This window comes from Sebastes umbrosus, chromosome 20, assembly GCF_015220745.1.
Source record: "Sebastes umbrosus isolate fSebUmb1 chromosome 20, fSebUmb1.pri, whole genome shotgun sequence".
In the NCBI taxonomy this organism is placed as follows: domain Eukaryota; kingdom Metazoa; phylum Chordata; class Actinopteri; order Perciformes; family Sebastidae; genus Sebastes; species Sebastes umbrosus.
In genome coordinates, this window is record NC_051288.1 from 7183477 (window position 1) to 7203137 (window position 19661).

At 42.5% G+C, this 19661-nt stretch overlaps 1 protein-coding gene across 1 annotated transcript; it reads right to left on the minus strand.

Moving 5' to 3' along the window:
- Positions 1 to 1676: 1676 nt before the first annotated feature.
- LOC119479408 (sulfotransferase 2B1-like) lies at positions 1677 to 17858 on the minus strand. The gene is made up of 6 exons (XM_037754961.1): positions 17562 to 17858; positions 11847 to 12058; positions 10404 to 10530; positions 9625 to 9719; positions 9296 to 9476; positions 1677 to 2833 (listed from the first exon to the last, which is right to left on the minus strand). The coding sequence occupies exons 1-6, from the start codon at positions 17698 to 17700 to the stop codon at positions 2724 to 2726; spliced, it is 864 nt and encodes a 287-aa protein (XP_037610889.1). The 5' UTR covers positions 17701 to 17858; the 3' UTR covers positions 1677 to 2723.
- Positions 17859 to 19661: the final 1803 nt, after the last annotated feature.

The following is a 19661-nucleotide window of genomic DNA, read 5'->3' on the forward strand; positions in this document are numbered from 1 at the left end:
ATATCTGAGGGTGCTGGGTCCTGCCTGTAAGTTTTCCTCCCATTTCCCAGGGACATGATTTACGCTTTGGCTTTGCACCAAGAGCGTTCCAGGGAGGACTACTAGTCGATTTATTGCCCTCTTGATTCTTGGTGGTCTTGTTGGTGCTAATTAGCTTTCTATTAGCCTGTTCCAGTTCACTGTTTTGAGTCAGTGGTAGAGTGGTTTCATTCCCACATAGTCCATTCACCTCCGCATTCACTTCGAGCCGGATAATCTTTGTTTCCAGCACTGCTATCTTCTGTAGAAGTTTGTAGTAGTCATCCGGATCGGTCAAAATGTCGATCGGCTGTTCGTTTGTGTCCCGTTTTCACAACATCAAGTCACATTTGCACTGTAAAAAACGTAATAGTTTTAAGCCCAACCATGTTGTTTTTTTCCTAAACCTATCTAAGTGGTGTTGTTGTCTAATCCTAAACAAGTGTTTTTGTTTAATTCACAACATTGAGCACGTGTTTACGTGCAACCGAAAAGTGACGCCGAGGGGTATGACAAAGCGTCAGTATGTGACGAGTTGAGATGAGAATGTGTTGTCTTTTTCTAGCTTTGGTGTGTTTAGAAGAGTAGGCCACAGAGCAAATAAAAAGGGGTTTTGGACCAGTGCATGATAGTTTGTTTTTCAGTTCTAAAATGTCCTTACTAAAACCAAAGCTGTCAAACCTAAGATAAAGCTCATAAAGATAAGATAAGATGAACCTTTATTAATCCCCAGGGGGAAATTCAGGTGTCAGAGCAGCAAAGCGCAGATATACAGAGGTACAGGTGTACAAAAAGATTATAAAACAATAAATAGAAATACAGAATATACATAGTGAATGAACATAGTGAATGGACATAGTGAATGGACATAGCGTGTACCGTCCGTCAATAAAAAAATGTAGTGTACAATAAATAGATGTTATTTGTGCAGTCTCTAAAATGGTATATGGGATGTAGTGTAAAGTAAGTTTAAAGTTTAAAGTGCACCAGTGGTTAGGAGAGGTGGTTGCAGATAGATGCAGATGGTCCAGATGGTCCAGATGGTGCAGTTTTCATGTGGGGGGTCAGCTACAGAGCTAGTCTTCCTCACCAGCCTGTTTAGTTTGTTGGCATCCCTTGTGTTGGTGTTACCCACCCCCAACATGCCGATAGCAAAAAACTACACAACAACCAAAACCAACAGAATCGTAACATTCTGTGCATCATTGCATGGTGGAATGACCTTCATTAAAATAACAGTGTGTAGCATTTAGGGGGATCTATTGGCAGAAGTGGAATATAATATTAATATGTATGTTTTCTTTAGTGTATAATCACCTGAAAATAAAAATCTTTTCGTTAGCTTAGAATGAGCTGTTTATATCTAGCTATCTCTATCTTTCTAGTTAGCTTTAGATAGGACCATTCGCGTTTTCACGTCGGCCACCATAGTTAATCTACATGCTTGATACACGGGATAAGTTTCAGTTGGTTGCAATCTGCAACTGTAACCAAGTCTAAATATGCCTCTAACAATAACTAAAAAAAATAAATCTCAAGGTCTGGGATTACCACAGTAAATCTTAAAGTGATATCCTGGTTCGATATTTAACTGGTCTTTGGCTGTAGATAATGATTGACTTCACTCAGAGAAATAATACACAGACACACAATAATTCTTTTTTTGTACCAATATTATTGAAAATTTCAACAATCAACCCCCACATTAACTCAGAATGAAAAATAATAACAAATGAATATAAAAATAAAATAAAAAATCTGGCCAGAAAATGTTTAAGTTTTGCTGCAACTTTAGTCTCTTAATTTAGTTGTGCACAACTACAGTCTTTATTTTAGTTTAGTCCAAAAGTCATTTTAGAGGTGGTCTTTCCAATCCCAAATGATGGAAAGATCTTACTGGTGTAATAGTAGGAATGAAAGCCAAGTCCTGCTCAGGCCTGGAGTCCAGATCTGCAATCCACCAGCCACAGTCGCTCCTGGCTTTAGGAATCTATGTAGAGTGGAACAGCTCCTCTCCTCCTTCACACCACGACACCTCTCTCAATGTCCGGGCTATTTCAACAGATACAAGTTTTCAGACACCACATTGTAATATCCCCAGGTCTGGATCTTATCTTCCTTTTCTTACAGAGAGCTAACGTGTCGTCTTCTCCCTCTACAGCATGCCTCAAAAAGAAAACACACTGCGCAGCTCTTAGCTACAAACAGGCTAGACTCAATTACACCTTCATACATGTGAGCTAAAAGTCAAACTTAACCACGGTAAAATCATTAAACACTGGCCACATAACTATAAAATCTTAACTAATAGTAAGCAACAACAGTTAGCATAAATGTCATACATTGAAAGACAACACACACACACACTATCTCCAAGACGAGCGGTGCGGCTAATCTGAACGTTTGTATTCACTACGATTGTACGGTAACATATAGTTTTAAACTAAACTGACTCAAGCAAAACAAAGTGGCTTAGCCTGGTCTATCTGTGTCTGATTAGGCAGTGAAATAGAAAACGCATAAATCAATTCAACACTTTTCTTCCAAACTTAAATTCAAGTGAGCTTGTAAAATTAAACTACATATCACATTATGATAATTATGATTATGATGATAATGTTGATGAAGATTTTGGGTGGGTTACACAACCACACCGCTAGATGCCGCCAAATACCACACAGTGCACCTTTAAGTATTTCCATTTTTTAATCCCATACAAATTTGTAATCGACATCTTTCATTTCGTCTTTGTAAACAGCATCAAAGTACTCAGCTTCTGTCACTGTTAGTTGGTTTTTCCAGTCTCCAGCAATTCCTGAAACACAACATGCGAAAAGAGAAATCAGATTACATTTGAAAGTATGTGAAACTGTTGAAACAAGGTTCCCCATGCAGCTGAATCAGGTGCCTCTCCGCTCAAGGACAGTGAACTAACAAGGGAAAAGAAAGGGACTGAAGCACATTGACTGATCTGCAGCCTTTATTTGTGCAAACAGACTAACATTTAAACACCTCTGTTATGTTCTGGTTTAAACAACAGCGTGGACTCAAATGCAGCACACAACGAGACGTTTTAAAGTATGAACAAAATTGAATATTTATTTTAACAAAAAGGTTCCAGGTAGATCCAGGAGCAGAGAGCAGGAGTGAGCAGGCAGGTCTTGAAGCAGCCACAGCAGGCAGGAGAACAGACCTGAGTATAGAGCAACAAAAAACGAGGTTTAGTCCAAACAAGTCCAAAAAGAAACACAAGAGCAACCGCAGAGACAAGAGTACAAAATCTAGGAGCCTGATTTAGTGACTGTACCACTGTGGGTGACGGAACGATCTGGCGATGAGTTGTAGGAAGACCGGGGTAGATATACTGCTGGTGATTGTGGTGATTGATTTCAGCTGCTCCTGCATGCCCGCCCAGAGGAGGAGTAGGAGGAGGAGACAGAAGGCCACACCTCTCAACACACAGACAGACTAGACAAACAGGGAAACATAAACAGGAGACACAAGGGCAGGGAAACAAAGGAAACACAAGGAAACACTAAGCTGCCAATCAGATAACATGACAGTACCTCCCCCTTAACGATAGCCTCCAGGCTATCTTCCAGGTTTCTCAGGGTGAGCCTGATGAAACTCCCGAACCATAGCAGCATCCAGGATGCGGGAACGAGGTACCCAGGAGCGCTCCTCTGGGCCGTATCCCTCCCAGTCCACCAGATACTGAAACCCCCGGCCTCTGCGTCTAACATCCATCAGTCGCCTGACCGTATACGCTGGCTGGTTGTCAATGATCCGGGCGGGAGGAGGGGGATTGGTTGGAGGGACCAGAGGGCTGGTGAGGACCGGTTTCAACTGGGAGACATGGAACGAAGGATGAATCCTTAGGGATTTAGGCAGGATGAGTCTGACTGTGGAAGGGTTAATAATTCTCTCAATCTCAAATGGTCCGATGAAACGAGGAGCCAGTTTTCTGGAGTCAGTCTTCAACGGAATGTCTCTGGAGGACAACCAAACTCTCTGACCTGGGATGTAGACAGGAGCCGGGGTCCTGTGACGATCCGCGATCCTCTTGTTTCTCTCCGCCGTACGAAGTAACGCAGCCATAGTGTCCTTCCAGACCTTGCGGCAGCGTCGAAGGTGGTGCTGCACAGATGGTACAGCCAACTCCTCCTCTTGTGCTGGAAACAGTGGAGGCTGGTACCCTAATGAGGCTTCAAAAGGAGAAACACCAGTGGCAGCAGAAGAGAGAGAATTATGCGCATATTCAATCCAACATAACTGTGAACTCCAAGAAGATGGATTAATAGCAGCAACACAACGTATGGCGGATTCTAAATCCTGATTAGCCCTCTCTGACTGTCCATTCGTCTGAGGGTGGAAACCAGAAGACAGACTGACAGTGGCTCCAAGGGCTTGACAAAAAGACTTCCAGACCTGAGAGATGAACTGAGGACCACGGTCTGAGACGATGTCCACAGGAATACCATGCAGACGAAAAACATGGTTAGTCAAGAGGTCAGCTGTCTCATGTGCTGACGGCAGCTTGGGAAGGCCAATGAAATGAACGGCCTTGGAGAACCGATCAACAATGGTAAGTATCACTGTCTTACCATTAGAAGGAGGAAGACCAGTAACAAAATCCAAGGCGATGTGGGACCAAGGGCGGCCAGGTATGGGTAATGGGCGGAGCAATCCCACAGGCGGCCGATGAGATGTTTTTCCCCGGGCACAGACTGTGCAGGCGAGGACATATTCCTTGACGTCCTTCTCCATTGTGGCCCACCAGAAGTGTCGTCTGAGGAGTGACAAAGTCCTACTCATCCCAGGATGGCAAGCGAACCGGGAAACGTGTCCCCACTGCAGGACCTGGGAGCGAACTGACACAGGAACAAACAATCGGTTAGCGGGGCCAGTACCTGGATCCGGTTCTTCACGTTGAGCCTCCCGAACCACTGACTCAACCTCCCAGGTTAACGTCCCCACCACCAAGGCTGCCGGCAGAATAGTGTCTGAAACACTTGGTGACTCCTCTGATGAAAACTGCCGGGATAATGCGTCAGGCTTGATGTTCTTGGAACCAGGACGGTAAGTAATGGTGAAGTCGAATCGACCAAAGAATAAAGCCCACCGAGCCTGGCGGGAATTCAGTCGTTTGGCTGACTGAATGTAAGCAAGATTCTTGTGATCAGTCCATACAATAAACGGGATCTCCGAACCCTCCAACCAGTGTCTCCATTCCTCCAGGGCCAACTTCACTGCTAACAGCTCACGATTTCCCACGTCGTAGTTGCTCTCAGCTGGAGAGAGGCGTCGAGAGAAAAAAGCACAGGGACGTAATTTCTTATCTGGTCCGGAGCGTTGGGAGAGAACAGCCCCCACACCAATGTCCGAGGCATCAACCTCCACAACAAACTGAAGAGAAGAGTCAGGTTGCACCAGGATAGGTGCGGACGTAAAGCGGTCCTTTAATAAGGCAAACGCCTGGTCCGCCTCAGGAGTCCAGCGAAAAGGAACAGCGAGGGATGTGAGCTTGGTCAGTGGTGCAGCAATTCTGCTGTAATCACGGATGAACCGACGGTAGAAGTTGGCGAATCCAAGGAAGCGTTGTAAGAGCTTTCTGGAGGATGGTTCAGGCCACTCTGCCACCGCCTTGATCTTGTCCGGATCCGTCTTCACCTGCCCACTCTCGATGATGTAACCAAGGAATCCAACAGAGCTTACGTGAAACTCGCACTTCTCAGCCTTCACAAACAACTTGTTCTCTAGTAGCCTCTGGAGCACTTGGCGCACATGAAGCTGATGTTCTGCGAGATCAGAAGAAAAAATCAAAATGTCATCCAGGTAGACAAACACAAACCGGTCCAAAAAATCTCTCAAAACATCATTAACCAGTGCTTGAAACACTGCAGGAGCGTTAGTCAGTCCAAAAGGCATCACTAAGTACTCGAAGTGACCCAGTGGTGTGTTGAATGCTGTCTTCCATTCATCTCCTTCCCGAATCCGTACCAGATGGTACGCGTTTCGCAGATCCAGCTTGCTGAAGACAGTAGCTCCCTGTAGTGGTTCAAAAGCAGAACTGATTAATGGCAGAGGGTACTTGTTCTTTACCGTGATATTGTTTAACCCTCGAAAATCAATACACGGGCGGAGAGTCTTGTCTTTCTTGCTAACAAAAAAGAATCCTGCCCCTAGAGGCGAAGAGGAAGGTCTGATGAGGCCTGCAGCCAGAGAGTCATTAATGTAGGTCTCCATAGCACCTCTCTCAGGACGTGACAGGTTGTACAGGCAGCTTGAAGGCAGAGTGATACCAGGTAGCAGCTCAATAGCACAATCATACGGACGATGAGGTGGCAAGGATAACGCTCTCTCCTTACTGAAAACCTCCCCGACATCATGATATTCAGGGGGCACAGTAGACAGGTCAGGAGGAACACAGGGCGGAGGAGCAACACTAATATCTACTGGTGGTAATGCAGACTGCAGGCACGAGGAATGACAAAAACTACTCCAGCCCATAATCTTACTAGTTGACCAGTCGATCTGGGGGTTGTGTAGCTTTAACCACGGGTGTCCGAGAACAAGAGGAGTCGTAGGAGCAGAGAAAACAAAAAACTGTATTAGCTCACGGTGGTTTCCAGACAGAATTAAAGACAGAGGTTCAGTGCGGTGAGTTACTAATGCTAAGGACTTGCCGTCTAAAGCACAGACTCTGACAGGAGTCTCAAGGGGTTCAATGCTGATATCAGCTTGAGAGACTAACTCAGCATCTAGAAAACTCTGCTCTGCACCGGAGTCAATCAATGCTAACAGGGGCAAGGACATGTTACTCATACACAGTTTGGCAGGTATTTGAGTACGAGGTCTAGTGTTGGTGGGGACATCAGTTTTACTCACCAGTATCCCCACAGCTACTGGTGAGCCCGCTCTTTTTGGGCGGAGAGGACATGCAGCAAGGAAATGTCCGACTTGACCACAGTAGATGCATTCACCCGCTCGGATCCGTCTCTGACGTTCAGTGGGAGTGAGCTTAGCCCGACCCATCTGCATGGGTTCATCAGAGTGAGCAGAGGAGCTGGAACCGGAGCCGAGAGTCTCTGACGGGCTGGAGGCAACTCTCGCGAGAGTAGGGGTAGCGGCAAAGGAGTTCACGGGAGTGTGGGATTTGTAGTTCTTCTCCCGGCGTCTCTCCCGCATACGGTTGTCCAGTCTTATAGACAGATCAATAAGAGCATCAAGAGAGTTAGTATCATCACGGACAGCAAGTTCATCCTTTAACTGCTCACACAAACCGTGTAGAAAAACTCCTTTTAATGCCTCGTCATTCCATCCAGCCTCCGCAGCCAGAATCCGGAAGTCCACAGAATACTCCGCCACACTTCTTTGACTCTGTCGTATGTTAAGCAAACGTTTAGCAGCGTCTCCAATACATACAGGGTGGTCAAAAACTTTCTTCATTTCATTCATGAAACAATCATAGGGCAAAAAATGTATCCCTCCTCTTCCCAACATTGCTTCAGCCCAGTCCAGTGCTCTCCCTCTTAACAGTCCCGTAACATACGCTACCTTGGCTTGGTCTGTGGTGAAGGTGACTGGTTGTCGGGAAAAAACCAGCGAACATTGGAGCTGGAATCCTTTGCATCTCCCCAAATCACCGGCATATGGTTCAGGTGGAGGAACAGGTGATTCTCTGAGTGGCTGAGGCGGAGAAGGAGGAGGCAGAGCGGGGGATGGGGCTAATTTGCCTGAAATTGTCTCCAAACATTTTCCCATCTGAGACATTTGACTACCTAAGGCTTGTTGGGTCTCTAATAACCCCTGAAGTAATTGGTGATGTTGTCCTAACAAAATATCATGGCTGGAAACAGCCTCCTGAAAAACATTTGTGTCTGCTGAGTCCATTGTAAGGCCAGATCATTCTGTTATGTTCTGGTTTAAACAACAGCGTGGACTCAAATGCAGCACACAACGAGACGTTTTAAAGTATGAACAAAATTGAATATTTATTTTAACAAAAAGGTTCCAGGTAGATCCAGGAGCAGAGAGCAGGAGTGAGCAGGCAGGTCTTGAAGCAGCCACAGCAGGCAGGAGAACAGACCTGAGTATAGAGCAACAAAAAACGAGGTTTAGTCCAAACAAGTCCAAAAAGAAACACAAGAGCAACCGCAGAGACAAGAGTACAAAATCTAGGAGCCTGATTTAGTGACTGTACCACTGTGGGTGACGGAACGATCTGGCGATGAGTTGTAGGAAGACCGGGGTAGATATACTGCTGGTGATTGTGGTGATTGATTTCAGCTGCTCCTGCATGCCCGCCCAGAGGAGGAGTAGGAGGAGGAGACAGAAGGCCACACCTCTCAACACACAGACAGACTAGACAAACAGGGAAACATAAACAGGAGACACAAGGGCAGGGAAACAAAGGAAACACAAGGAAACACTAAGCTGCCAATCAGATAACATGACAACCACAAAATATGAAATATGGTACTACTGTACTGTAGCCGAGGGTTATGAGTTGTGCCTATACTTAATAAAATAGTAACGAAGAGGCTCTGTAGTCTGAACCAAGATGGCAAACTCTTTATTGCTCCCACCTTGTCAACGGCTGCGCATTACAGCTCCACTCTTTCCATTCTTACCTTTCACAATAAAAGCCCTAGACAAACACTGAATCATTGCTTACCAGGAAATGAAATTCACTCAGAGCATTTCGCTAAGAGGCAACTCAACAAAATAGCACAGTCACTCTCAGGAACAGCGAGTGTTAGTAGTTCGTAAGACGGACTTATCAAAAAGACAGTCTTACAATATCAGTTTCAGAGGTGGAGAGAAAATGTTGCTAATAGTTTAGCTACTGCTAAACACAGGCAAAGGCTCACGGCTGCAGCCACGGTTACCAGAAGGCTATCCATCTCTCTAATAGTTTAGCCTATTAGCAACATTTCCTCTCCATCTCTCTAATAGTTTTGCGATATCGATTCTGGCACCCAACAACACACTAAGATGATATTTTCAATGTGTAACTTTAGCCCATTACTCTAAGGTGATTCGTGTTTGTCTCCAGTCTTTCCTTTTGACTCCAGCTAACACCGTGACGTAAACATGACATTGGCTGTAAGTTGGTCTATAGAAATACAGTATGTAATTTGCTATATTGTTTACGGTGTATATGCGGTAGTATTGTATGGGTGGCAATTCCCAGTAAATGTTGTTTGACTCTATATAGATTTACAACCAATAACAGTTATTGTGTATTGTATAAGTATTATTGATTGAAACTCACCCTTCCTGAGAAATTCAGACTTTGTCTGGTCCATGAATTCAAGAGGCACAGCAGAGTAGTTGGACATGTTGTTCTGCTTCATGTTCTTGAACAAACATCGGTCCGCTATCTTCTCTATCACCTCAGTGTCCAGAGATTTCTGCAAGAACTGAGCGATTCTGGCCACAGAGTCCTTCAGGTCCTGCACCACAGAGAAACACAGATCATATCATATTCCTGCAACCATTCTCACAGTATGACTGTGTATTCTCGTGAGGTCAGAATTGTTCGGAAAATATTTGGAAAAGACATTTTAGTTGGCAGTTTTTAGGATTGTTGCTAAATCTCACCATTATCATCTCTTCATAGGAGATGTGCATTATGCACTCTTTATCTTCAGTATTCAGCCAGCTCTTTACATGATCAAACCACGAGCCAAACATAACTAGAAGGGGAAAAAAAGTCACAAGTGTTCTATTACCATGAGCAAATTATAACTTTAAGCAAGTGTCAGGTCATTTCTTTGCATTGAACGAACATTGAACAATATGTTAAATCTCGTTACCAGGTTAAAGACCATGGTTAGTAGGGTTAGAAAAAATCGTTCCATCTATGTATCGCCATTTGTTTTGTTTTGTTTTTTTCACGATTTTGAAATAAATTTTTAATGCCAGAATCGATATATTTGCTTCATTTGAGTCTATGCAGAGGTAGAAAGAAGTTGCCGCTTTTATTGTTGTATAGTCTGAGTAATGTCATATCCGTTGCGAGCCGACACAAGAAAGTAGAAAACGACGGAGGGTCCACGTGGATACGACCTGCACCTTCACCAAAGAGGTAATGTTAACAAAAAATGTTAATGGTAATGTTAACAAAAACGTTCAGAAAAATCACAAGAAATCATAATATTGAATTGCAATACTTAAAAATTGTAATACATATCGAATCAGCACCTAAATATCGTGATAGTATCGGATCTGGAGATAGGTGTATCGTCCTAGCCCTAATAGCTATTTCATAAAATACTGTAGTTTGTTCAGTTGAGGATTCCTGTCACTTACTGTGATGTGTCTTGTACTATATTAAGAATACATACTGTACATTGCATAGGTGTAACAATAAGAACAACCTTTTCCATCAAGGAACTTGTGGAGGAACTCTCCCTGTGGGCCTGGGTTGATCAGGTAGGCTACCATCCCACGATAGTGAAAGGAAGACGTAAACACATCTTTGGGATTCCTCATCACATAGATGACCTGCAGTGATGACACAACATCCATTAATCATCTATGGAGCTTTGAAGACTTCAAACATACCGTGAGTGATATGTCACATTATATTTGAATCTGATTGATCTCATTGAATTCTGCTTTAATTTGCCACACAGCATTTATGTGACATTTCTAGCATGACAACCACAGGTGAAACAAATAAGAATAATGAGGCATTAGTTCTAATAAATAATGACTTCTGTATTTGCTTTTTGCATGATGGTCTATCAACATGTCTGTCATGAAAAAGGCATATGGTACTCATTCTAGCCTTATACCAAAGAACGTATATCGATCAGAAGTGAAAGCCAATGAATCGTTCCATTGCAACATCAGCACCCAGCAGCAATATGCTTCTGCTATTTTGGACTGAAAGTTACTCCAGGACACCAGTTAAACGTCCGCCTACAAAGTGTCGTACAAAAGTAAAACTACCTTATTTATATTCTATTGTCATACTTAATGTCTCTGCCAAAATGGCCTGTGTTGAACATTAAACATTTAACTATTTACTTACTTATATATTTCTTCTTTGCTTCCCAGAGGAGCATAAAGTGAGCGATGGACATAAATGGAAGTTAGAAAAATGTCCAATAGACCACAGACCATGGATGTAGAAGAGGTTGTGTCCTGTGCTTTTGCCCTGTGTGTTAGTAAATAGCCTAAAACTACATTAAATTCTGTTAATGTCATGCTACTAGCACTACTAGCTACTAGCCGATAGCCGGTTGTTTGGGTACAGAGACGTTAATACATCCACCACGGTACAGGCTTACAGCATACAGCCCATGGGTGTATTAGAAGATAATAAAAGTGATGAATTACAGCCAATATGTCCATTATTACAGCCGCATACAGATAGCAGGAAGCTGGCAGAACCGGATATGTCATATGAGCGTGCAGGGCGGTGCAGTGCAGTCTGATGCATGTTCATTATGCTGAGGAAAATAACTCTGGATTCAGCTATTAGTTCATTTTACAACTTTTAGGACATAATAATTTAAATGAGGGCTATTTAAGTGTTTGAACTGGGAAGTTGATTTACCTCAACAAAAAAAAAAATGATCCTCTGATTTACAGACGTCTCTTTATACATCCACGGCTATTGACCCATCGACATTTTCAGTCCAAAATGGCGGCAGCGCTACCGCAGAGCCATCTAACAGCTGTTGTCAAAAAAACAACAGCTGTCTCTTAATCTCTTTGCTTCTATATGGAACTTACGATCGGTCAATTAAAACTTATTTACTGCCTCCAAGACCTTAATAATGACCATGACATAAACTATATGGCAGATTTACCTTTGGCTTAACTTCAAAGAAAGATGGAGGTATCATGTTGTACTGGAAATGTGTAGTTAACAGTCGTGGAGACGGCCTCTCTTCAAGGTTAAGGATGCAGGCCCGAGTCTGCTCCAGCCAGGGAACACGGTCCCAGTTATGAAGAGTCTCAACAGAAGCTGGATCTCCTCCACTCACTATCAGAGGGACAATCTCCTGCATCCAAGTCGTACCTAAACAAAGCAAACAGGAGTTTTTCTGAAATGTATAGTTACACTAATGATAAATGCACATTGTTTCTATTCATGTTGTGAAAAAGAAAGTTTTACTTATATTGCAGGTAAATGGCTGCTAGAAAGATGTGCTACTTTAGCTTTGACTCTTAGCATCTAATATACATGATGACTAAGCTGTATGGTAAGGACACACAATAAATACTTCAGAAGTAAAGGTGATCTTAACCTTGTTTTTCTTGATCTTGAGGGTCACCTATGTGGGTGGCCCAACCTGTCATCCTAACTTCTGTTTCCATAGAAACTAGATTTGTTTGGCATTGAATAAAACTTTTACTATGGTATTTGTTCAGTGCCGCGGTAAGGACTCAGAAGTGTGGTACAGTTTGATGAAAGTAGTTTGGAGCATTTTGATAAAAAAAAAAAAAAAAAAACTATAAATGATTTGTAAACCAAAAAAATATTTTTTATATGGTGTTAAGTAATATATATACACACATATATATATATGAAACAATTCCATTTGAAAAATGTCATATTGTAATTGAATTAGCTCATTTTACGTATCTCAACATTGAAACCACAGTTGTGGAACATGAAGAAAAATGGTGTTAAAATGCTTCACAAATTTTCTAAAATTACATTATTTCGTAGTTATTTTTTATGTGTAAGATGGGTAATAACACACTCCCAAGCTGACGGACACCACGGAGCGAAGACTGGGGCACCCGGTCCACACTGCTCGGAGCTGCTGCTGAGAGCCGCCCACAGAGTCGGTCCGTGAGCGCGTCTGCTTGGGAGTATAACCGAGTTAAATAGTTAGTTATTTAGTTCGCTAGTTGAAGGAGAACACAAAGTATTGCTTTCGGCGTTTATTTTCTTAGTGTAGTACTTTTTTAATAAACAAAGGAAGTTCCCTGTTTCTCTATTCAAGAGGTGAGGAGTGAGAAATCCTGACAAATGGTATCAGTACATTATCATTTATACAATACGCCAACACCCTGTCTAGTCCTTTCGTCCAATGGATTCATTTCTCCTGCTTATGACACATTCTACTTCTAACCTATCATAGGACGAGGGCTGTTTCTGATCTACACCTGCTTGCTACAGTATGTTACAGTAGTGGTTACATTCTTCATCTTTGTCTTAATTTGTCTTAATTTTGATACAGTCTCAGCTAGTAGAACAGTTCATACTCATCTGACCTTGAACAAGACAGTTGTTTTTTTTCACTCACAGAAAAACATGTTTTTGAAAAAGCTTGACCTTTTGCCTAGAGCTGGAGAGACAGCCAGCTGAAGCTGGATTCTGCCTATCCGTGGGCTCTAGCCAGTGCTGCTGCAGTAACTTTACTGATCTCCGTTTCAGCGTCAGATTATGAAATGGACTGTTTTGTCCTTGGTTTTAACATTGTAAAACTCCTCTTTACATCCAGGAGCATTACAATAGTGTCCCCCCTTTTTTCTGTCCTGTGTCTCCTCAGTCCTCATCTTTCACAGTCTCTACCGTCGTATCTGTTTAACTTAGCCGAGCCAACCAACCGGCTGACGTCACAGGCTAGAGTACTGTAACATGGCGGCGCTCTTGTCACGAAAGCTGCAGGAAAGATGAAACAGATCTTCTATTTTTCTCTTAAAGGGACTATTTGTAACTTTCAGAAATGCTTGTTAACAGCGACACCTGTGGCCGTTAAGTTACGAAAGTCAGCGTCGGGCTCGCGCTTGCTCGCTCTACATAGACATGAACGAGCATCGCTCAAAACAGTGAGGCGACACACGTCAGCTAAAAGCACAATATCACTCTATATTTCACCTGCTTGGCAGTAATGTTAGCTGACCAGACGAAGGTCTCTCCACGAATCAATGCATGTCCTAGTGTTGGCTTTTCCTGCTTCAGGAAGCAGGAAGAGAAACGTTATTGTCTCCAACTACGCCCACAGGGAAGACCCCGGCACCCGGTCGGAGATGATAACGTTTCTCGCTGCGGAGCCCCGTCACTTCACAAGACACGGAAAACCTCTGTTGGTCTGGAGGAGCTGCAGCAGTTATTTCTGCACAAACGTCCACTGTACATTCACTAGATATTCGCTTTGTGTGAGTGAAGGCAGGCAGGCAGAGGAGGGGTCTGAACAGCGTAGCCATACGCGAGCGCGCATACGCGAGCGCGCATGGGACACCGACCCGGTAGATTTATACCTGTAAAAAGTTACAAACAGTCCCTTTAAATGCTGACATTTGTCATGTTTGTTTTAAAATGGTTCATTAGAGTGGAAAATCACTTTAGTAAACCAGCTTAAAGCTGAAGTAGGCAAGATTGGAGCAAAGTTATTTTTATAAAACGGTCACTATATCCTGACAGTAGTACATTAAACAGCTAACCTGAAAAAAATCATGTGCCTCTGTGTCCTCCGGTGCTCCTGATGGCATCTGCAAGATTTCACAGACCGGAGGAAAAGAACCAATCAGACCTGACCTGGAGTCAGGCGTCCAGCTTCCGTCTATGAGAGCCGGCTGTCAATCACTCGCAAACTCCGACCAAACGGTCAAACTAGGCAGAGCTGATCCAATATGAATCAAAATTATGTTACTGTAATGCCTATTTCTCGCCTCAAATGTTTTCAGAATCATCTTGTAGTGAACTGTTTAGCTGAAAAAATTTGAAAGTCTGTTGAGCCATGTTGAGATCTCTTGAGGGAATACCAAGCACCGCTCACATGACCGGATAAGAACACTCTCTCTCTGAAATGACCTGTGATTGGTCAAAGTCTCCCGTCACAGGCTAGATATTTTAAAGCCTGAAAACAGAGCCATGAGGAGGTGCAGAAGTCTAGTTTTCTCTCAGAACACTTATATACTGTAACAATAATAACAATATACTGAAAAGTTATTATTTTGCCCAATGATGCCAAAAATACACTGCCTACTGCAGGTTTAAGTACTTTAATTGGTTAAGGGGGAGACTGGAGAATGATTTGATGGAATAAAGAAGAAAGGTAAAAATCAAACAGTAAACTCATAAAAGCCCACTTGAAATCATGAATTGAATAAATGCACTTTTTTTTCAACAAGCCTATAAAAAAAAGAATAAATGCAAAAATAAATAAATACATTTAAAAATAAATATATAAATAAGGGACATAATAAGGGATTTAATACAAAGATAAATAACTAAAGAAGCAAATTAAAAGACATTTTAACAATAAATTCATAGCTACATTCATTTTTAATATTATTTTTTGCAACATTTAATGACAATTTATTTATCGGGTCATTTATTTGTTTATTATGGCAGGTTCCGTCCTCCATATAAATACAGCTGTATGATGTATTAAAATCATTTAACCACCTGCTCACCATATTCCATCACGGCACTCTCTGTCCTTCTACCACAGACAACTTCAACCAGTTTCCAAAAAAATTGTTGCCTACTGAAGCTTTAACTTGGTTGAACATTTCATTTCCACTTTAAATACAAAGGCAGGGCATCAGGCAAGCTTCCAAAATTCCTGCTTGTTGAGAAGGCAGCAGGATGACGCACCGGATGTGGGCGGGGCTGCATCCACCTTTCCACACGATTCAAGCGGGTTAACCTTATAATTTCCAGAATACCATCATTTTACATACTGCTTCATTTCCGCGCACCACACTCCTCTCTCTTTCTCTCCTCCTCTCCCTCTTGCAAAGCCCGTCTTGCAAAACAGTGTTGGCCGCGGTCGGAGTACGTGGGGGAGAGTCTCTGCTTTACTCTGCTCCTCTGCCTGCCTTCCCTCACAGGCCGCGCTCGTTCTCGCCCCACCTCACGTTTATGCGCGCACACTACACACTGCAGGAGAGTTGGTAGCTCAGAGAATATCTAGTGGATGTACAGTGGACGTTTGTGCAGAAATAAATGCTGCAGCTCCTCCAGACCAACAGAGGTTTTCCGTGTCTTGTGAAGTGACGGGGCTCCGCAGCGAGAAACTTTATCGTCTCCGATCGGGTGCCGGTCTCTCCCTCCGGCACCCGGTCGCGAGGCTGAAGCAGGAAAAGCCAACACTAGGATCAGCATTGATTCATGGAGAGACCTCCGTCTGGTCAGCTAACATTGCTGCCAAGCAGAGTCGGCTCGTTCGCGACGACACATCACTAATTCAAGGGTTCAAGGTGCTGATAGCTGTTTCGATACTGGCCAGCGTCAGTACTGTCAATGTCAGTACTTACAGTCAAATGTTTATGCTTAAGTTAGTCCTCGAAATCCAAGTACAGTGACCCGACTTCACAAAATTTAAAATGTCCAGGTGACTCTTGAATCAAAGTGACTCGAACGCACCACCAAAAGCTTTGCCTTTAGGGTAAACCAATATCCATGAGGTAAACATTGTGTTCAAGCCCCACAGGAAAGCAGTCACACTATGAAATGGGTGTGTACATTTACGGCCGAATTCAGCCGAATTTAGCACTGTTTTGACCTATGATTAGTATGTGTGCACATACATCACTTAAATTATTCAATATAATTATACTACACCTTATAATTTCCAGAATACCATAATTTGACATGCTGCTTCGTTTCCGACTGTCACTCATCGTGTCTGCTATTCGCGCACCATACTCCTCTCTCTTTCTCTCCTCCTTTCCCTCCTGCTCCATACCTGTAGAACGCCAGCGCGCCGCGCATCCCCTTGCTTGATGGTATGATCCTTGTCTTTCATCACCTGATTGGTCGCACGGATGTCATTTACACAACATTCCGTTACTGTCAGTGCATAGAGTGCCCGTGGCGCGGAGAAGATCATCCTATCATTCTGCCTTGTACTAAAAAAAAAAAAAAAAAAAATGCTCCTATCGTTCACTTAAAAAAGTCGGCTCTTAGAGACGACTCGTTTGCGAAGACACATCACTAATTCAAGGGTTCAAGGTGCTGATAGCTGTTTTGATACTGGCCAGCGTCAGTACTGTCAATGTCAGTACTTACAGTCAAATGTTTATGCTTAAGTTAGTCCTCGAAATCCAAGTACAGTGACCCGACTTCACAAAATTTAAAATGTCCAGGTGACTCTTGAATCAAAGTGACTCGAACGCACCACCAAAAGCTTTGCCTTTAGGGTAAACCAATATCCATGAGGTAAACATTGTGTTCAAGCCCCACAGGAAAGCAGTCACACTATGAAATGGGTGTGTACATTTACAAGTAGGCTGCTTGAATGTAAATTGAATGTTGTCTTTTTTTATCTTACATAGCCTAAATGTATGGAATCCCACTTAAGTGGGCTAAAACTAGATCTGAAAATCCACGACCGTCTAACGATAAGTTACTTGTGCAAATATACATTTGACACCAAGAATGTGCGACACACCTTTTTATTTTAAGACATGTTAATACTGGTGCGCACATTAACAACAAGTCTTCTTTTTCATTAACAGACATTTAAGAAATTCCACTTTTGAGTCGTAGTGCCTTTATTTAAACTTGGTCTGTTTGATACTGGTGCGCACATTCAACAAGTAACAGAGTAACAACTCACCTGACTTGGGATACGTTACAATGATGATATCATCTGGGCGAAAAGTGAACTCTTCGTAGTATTTCAGGCTCTGTGGAGTGTGCAGATGTGAAGGCATGTAGACCCCCTTGTACAGCGTGTGAAGCTCTGCCTCAGTCATAGTTCAGAGCAGGAAAATGAGCTGGAGCTGGAATGATTTGTATATTGTACACTGGTAGTCTCCCTTGGTCTAGCTTATAAACTCTCTCCGGTGTTGTGCAAAGGTCAGCCCCCCGCCCGCCCAGAGCGGATGCACCGCCGGGAGTGAGACAGCACAGCTATCAGACACTGTAATAATTTCTACCGTTTAGTAAACGATATAATCTTCTTCTTTGTGGGGTTTATAAATGATAAAAGATCTGAAGTCTGTAGTTTATGAACGTGTATAGTAATCAATGTTTTTTTAGACTCAGTAGAAGTAGCATTTTCTTCATATTGGTCTGAATGGTATGGAAGCCCATTTATGCCAAAAAAAGATCCTGTAAGTCATTATAGTCATTATAATGATAAACGTTTTTGAAGTTTGTCAAGTATGTAAAGCTCTGCCTCAGTCAGAGTTCAAAGCAAAAAAATAGCAGAATCTCTAAGGAAGTAGTGGCGGCTGTTGTTGGATTTATTATGTACAAAAGTGCTTACAATGACCTGAAATAACCTGATTGTTGGATTTGTTGTGCATGAAGTGTTTGCGAGGACAGGGAGGATGCACGTTCTGTTCTTTTTGCAAGGTCAAGGAGAGAAAGGAGTCAGAAGGAGAAACAAAGAAGAAGATATGCAGCAAAGACATCACGTGCCATAATCTCATGAATATTACTATTGTGTAAACCATGAATAGACTGGGATAGCTCGGGATTCAGACTTCGCGAACTGACCCATGCACTGTATGTTGTCAGGGACACGTTGATTGGATCCAGATATCTGTAAACTCTTTTATTTTACTTATGCAACATTGATTGTTCGGAATAAATTGAATCATTATACTTTAACTCATCTGTTTGGAAATTCTCTTTGTCACACAAGATTAACCAACACGTAACTGGGCCTTGACCTCTTGGAGGTAGAAGGCCAGTTCCTTCACTGTCCAGAACCGTCTGTCCTGGCTTCTGTGTAGTAAAAGTAGTAGGTCCAAGGCCAATGTTTATTGATTTGGTTTGTTTGGATGTTACCCTGCCTGACCTGTGTTATTTGTTGCCCTATAAATCAATATTTAAACTCAAAGTTTCCAAAGGTACCAAACACAGTAAGTCAGACTCAATTTGATGCTCAGAAGAGAGAACTCCTTCACTTGGGGTAAGGACTCATTCCCTACCCGGAGTAGGCAATCCATCGGTTTCCTGCTGAGAACCATAGCCTCAGATTTAGAGGTGCTGATCCTCATCCCGGCCGCTTCACTCGGCTGTGAACCGATCCAGTGAGTGCTTGAGGTCACAGACCGATGATGCCAAAAGGACCACATCATCTGCAAAAAGCAACGATGAGTCCCTCAGCACATCGAACTGCAACCCCACCTCCCACCAACTACGCCTCGATATCCTGTCCATGAATATCACGAACAGGATTGGCCATTTGTGCCAAAAAAGATCCTGTAAGTCATTATAGTCATTATAATGATAAACGTTTTTGAAGTGATGACAGTACCTCCAAATAATGACTGGTAGTTATCTCAAAATAATAATAAGCTTTCTCAAAATAATGGGCAAAATAATATCTCAAAATAAAGAGAAATTTTCTGAAAATAATGAGTTTGTGTCTAAAAATAATGTGAAACTTTCTCAAAATAATGACTTAGTATCCCCAATTAATGTGAAACTTTCTCAAAATAATGAGTTAGTATCTCAAAATAATGAGTTTGTGTCTCAAAATAATGTGAAATCTTCTCAAAATAATGAGTTAGTATTTCAAAATAATGAGTTTGTATCTCAAAATAATGATACAGCTATTGCGAAAACTATCAGACACTGTAATGATTTCTACTGTTTAGAAACGATATAATCTTCTTTGTGGAGTTTATAAATGATAAACGATCTGAAGTCTGTAGTTTATGAACGTGTATAGTAATCAATGTTTTTTTAGACTCAGTAGAAG

Coding starts and splice junctions, on each gene's coding strand:
- LOC119479408 (XM_037754961.1), bottom strand. CDS start 17,700: ATGACTGAGGCAGAGCTTCACACGCTGTACAAGGGGGTCTACATGCCT. Junction 10,531..11,846: donor TCTTTGAAGTTAAGCCAAAG/GTAAATCTGCCA, acceptor TCATCACTGCAG/GTCATCTATGTGATGAGGAA. Junction 9,477..9,624: donor CCTATGAAGAGATGATAATG/GTGAGATTTAGC, acceptor TCTGTGGTGCAG/GACCTGAAGGACTCTGTGGC.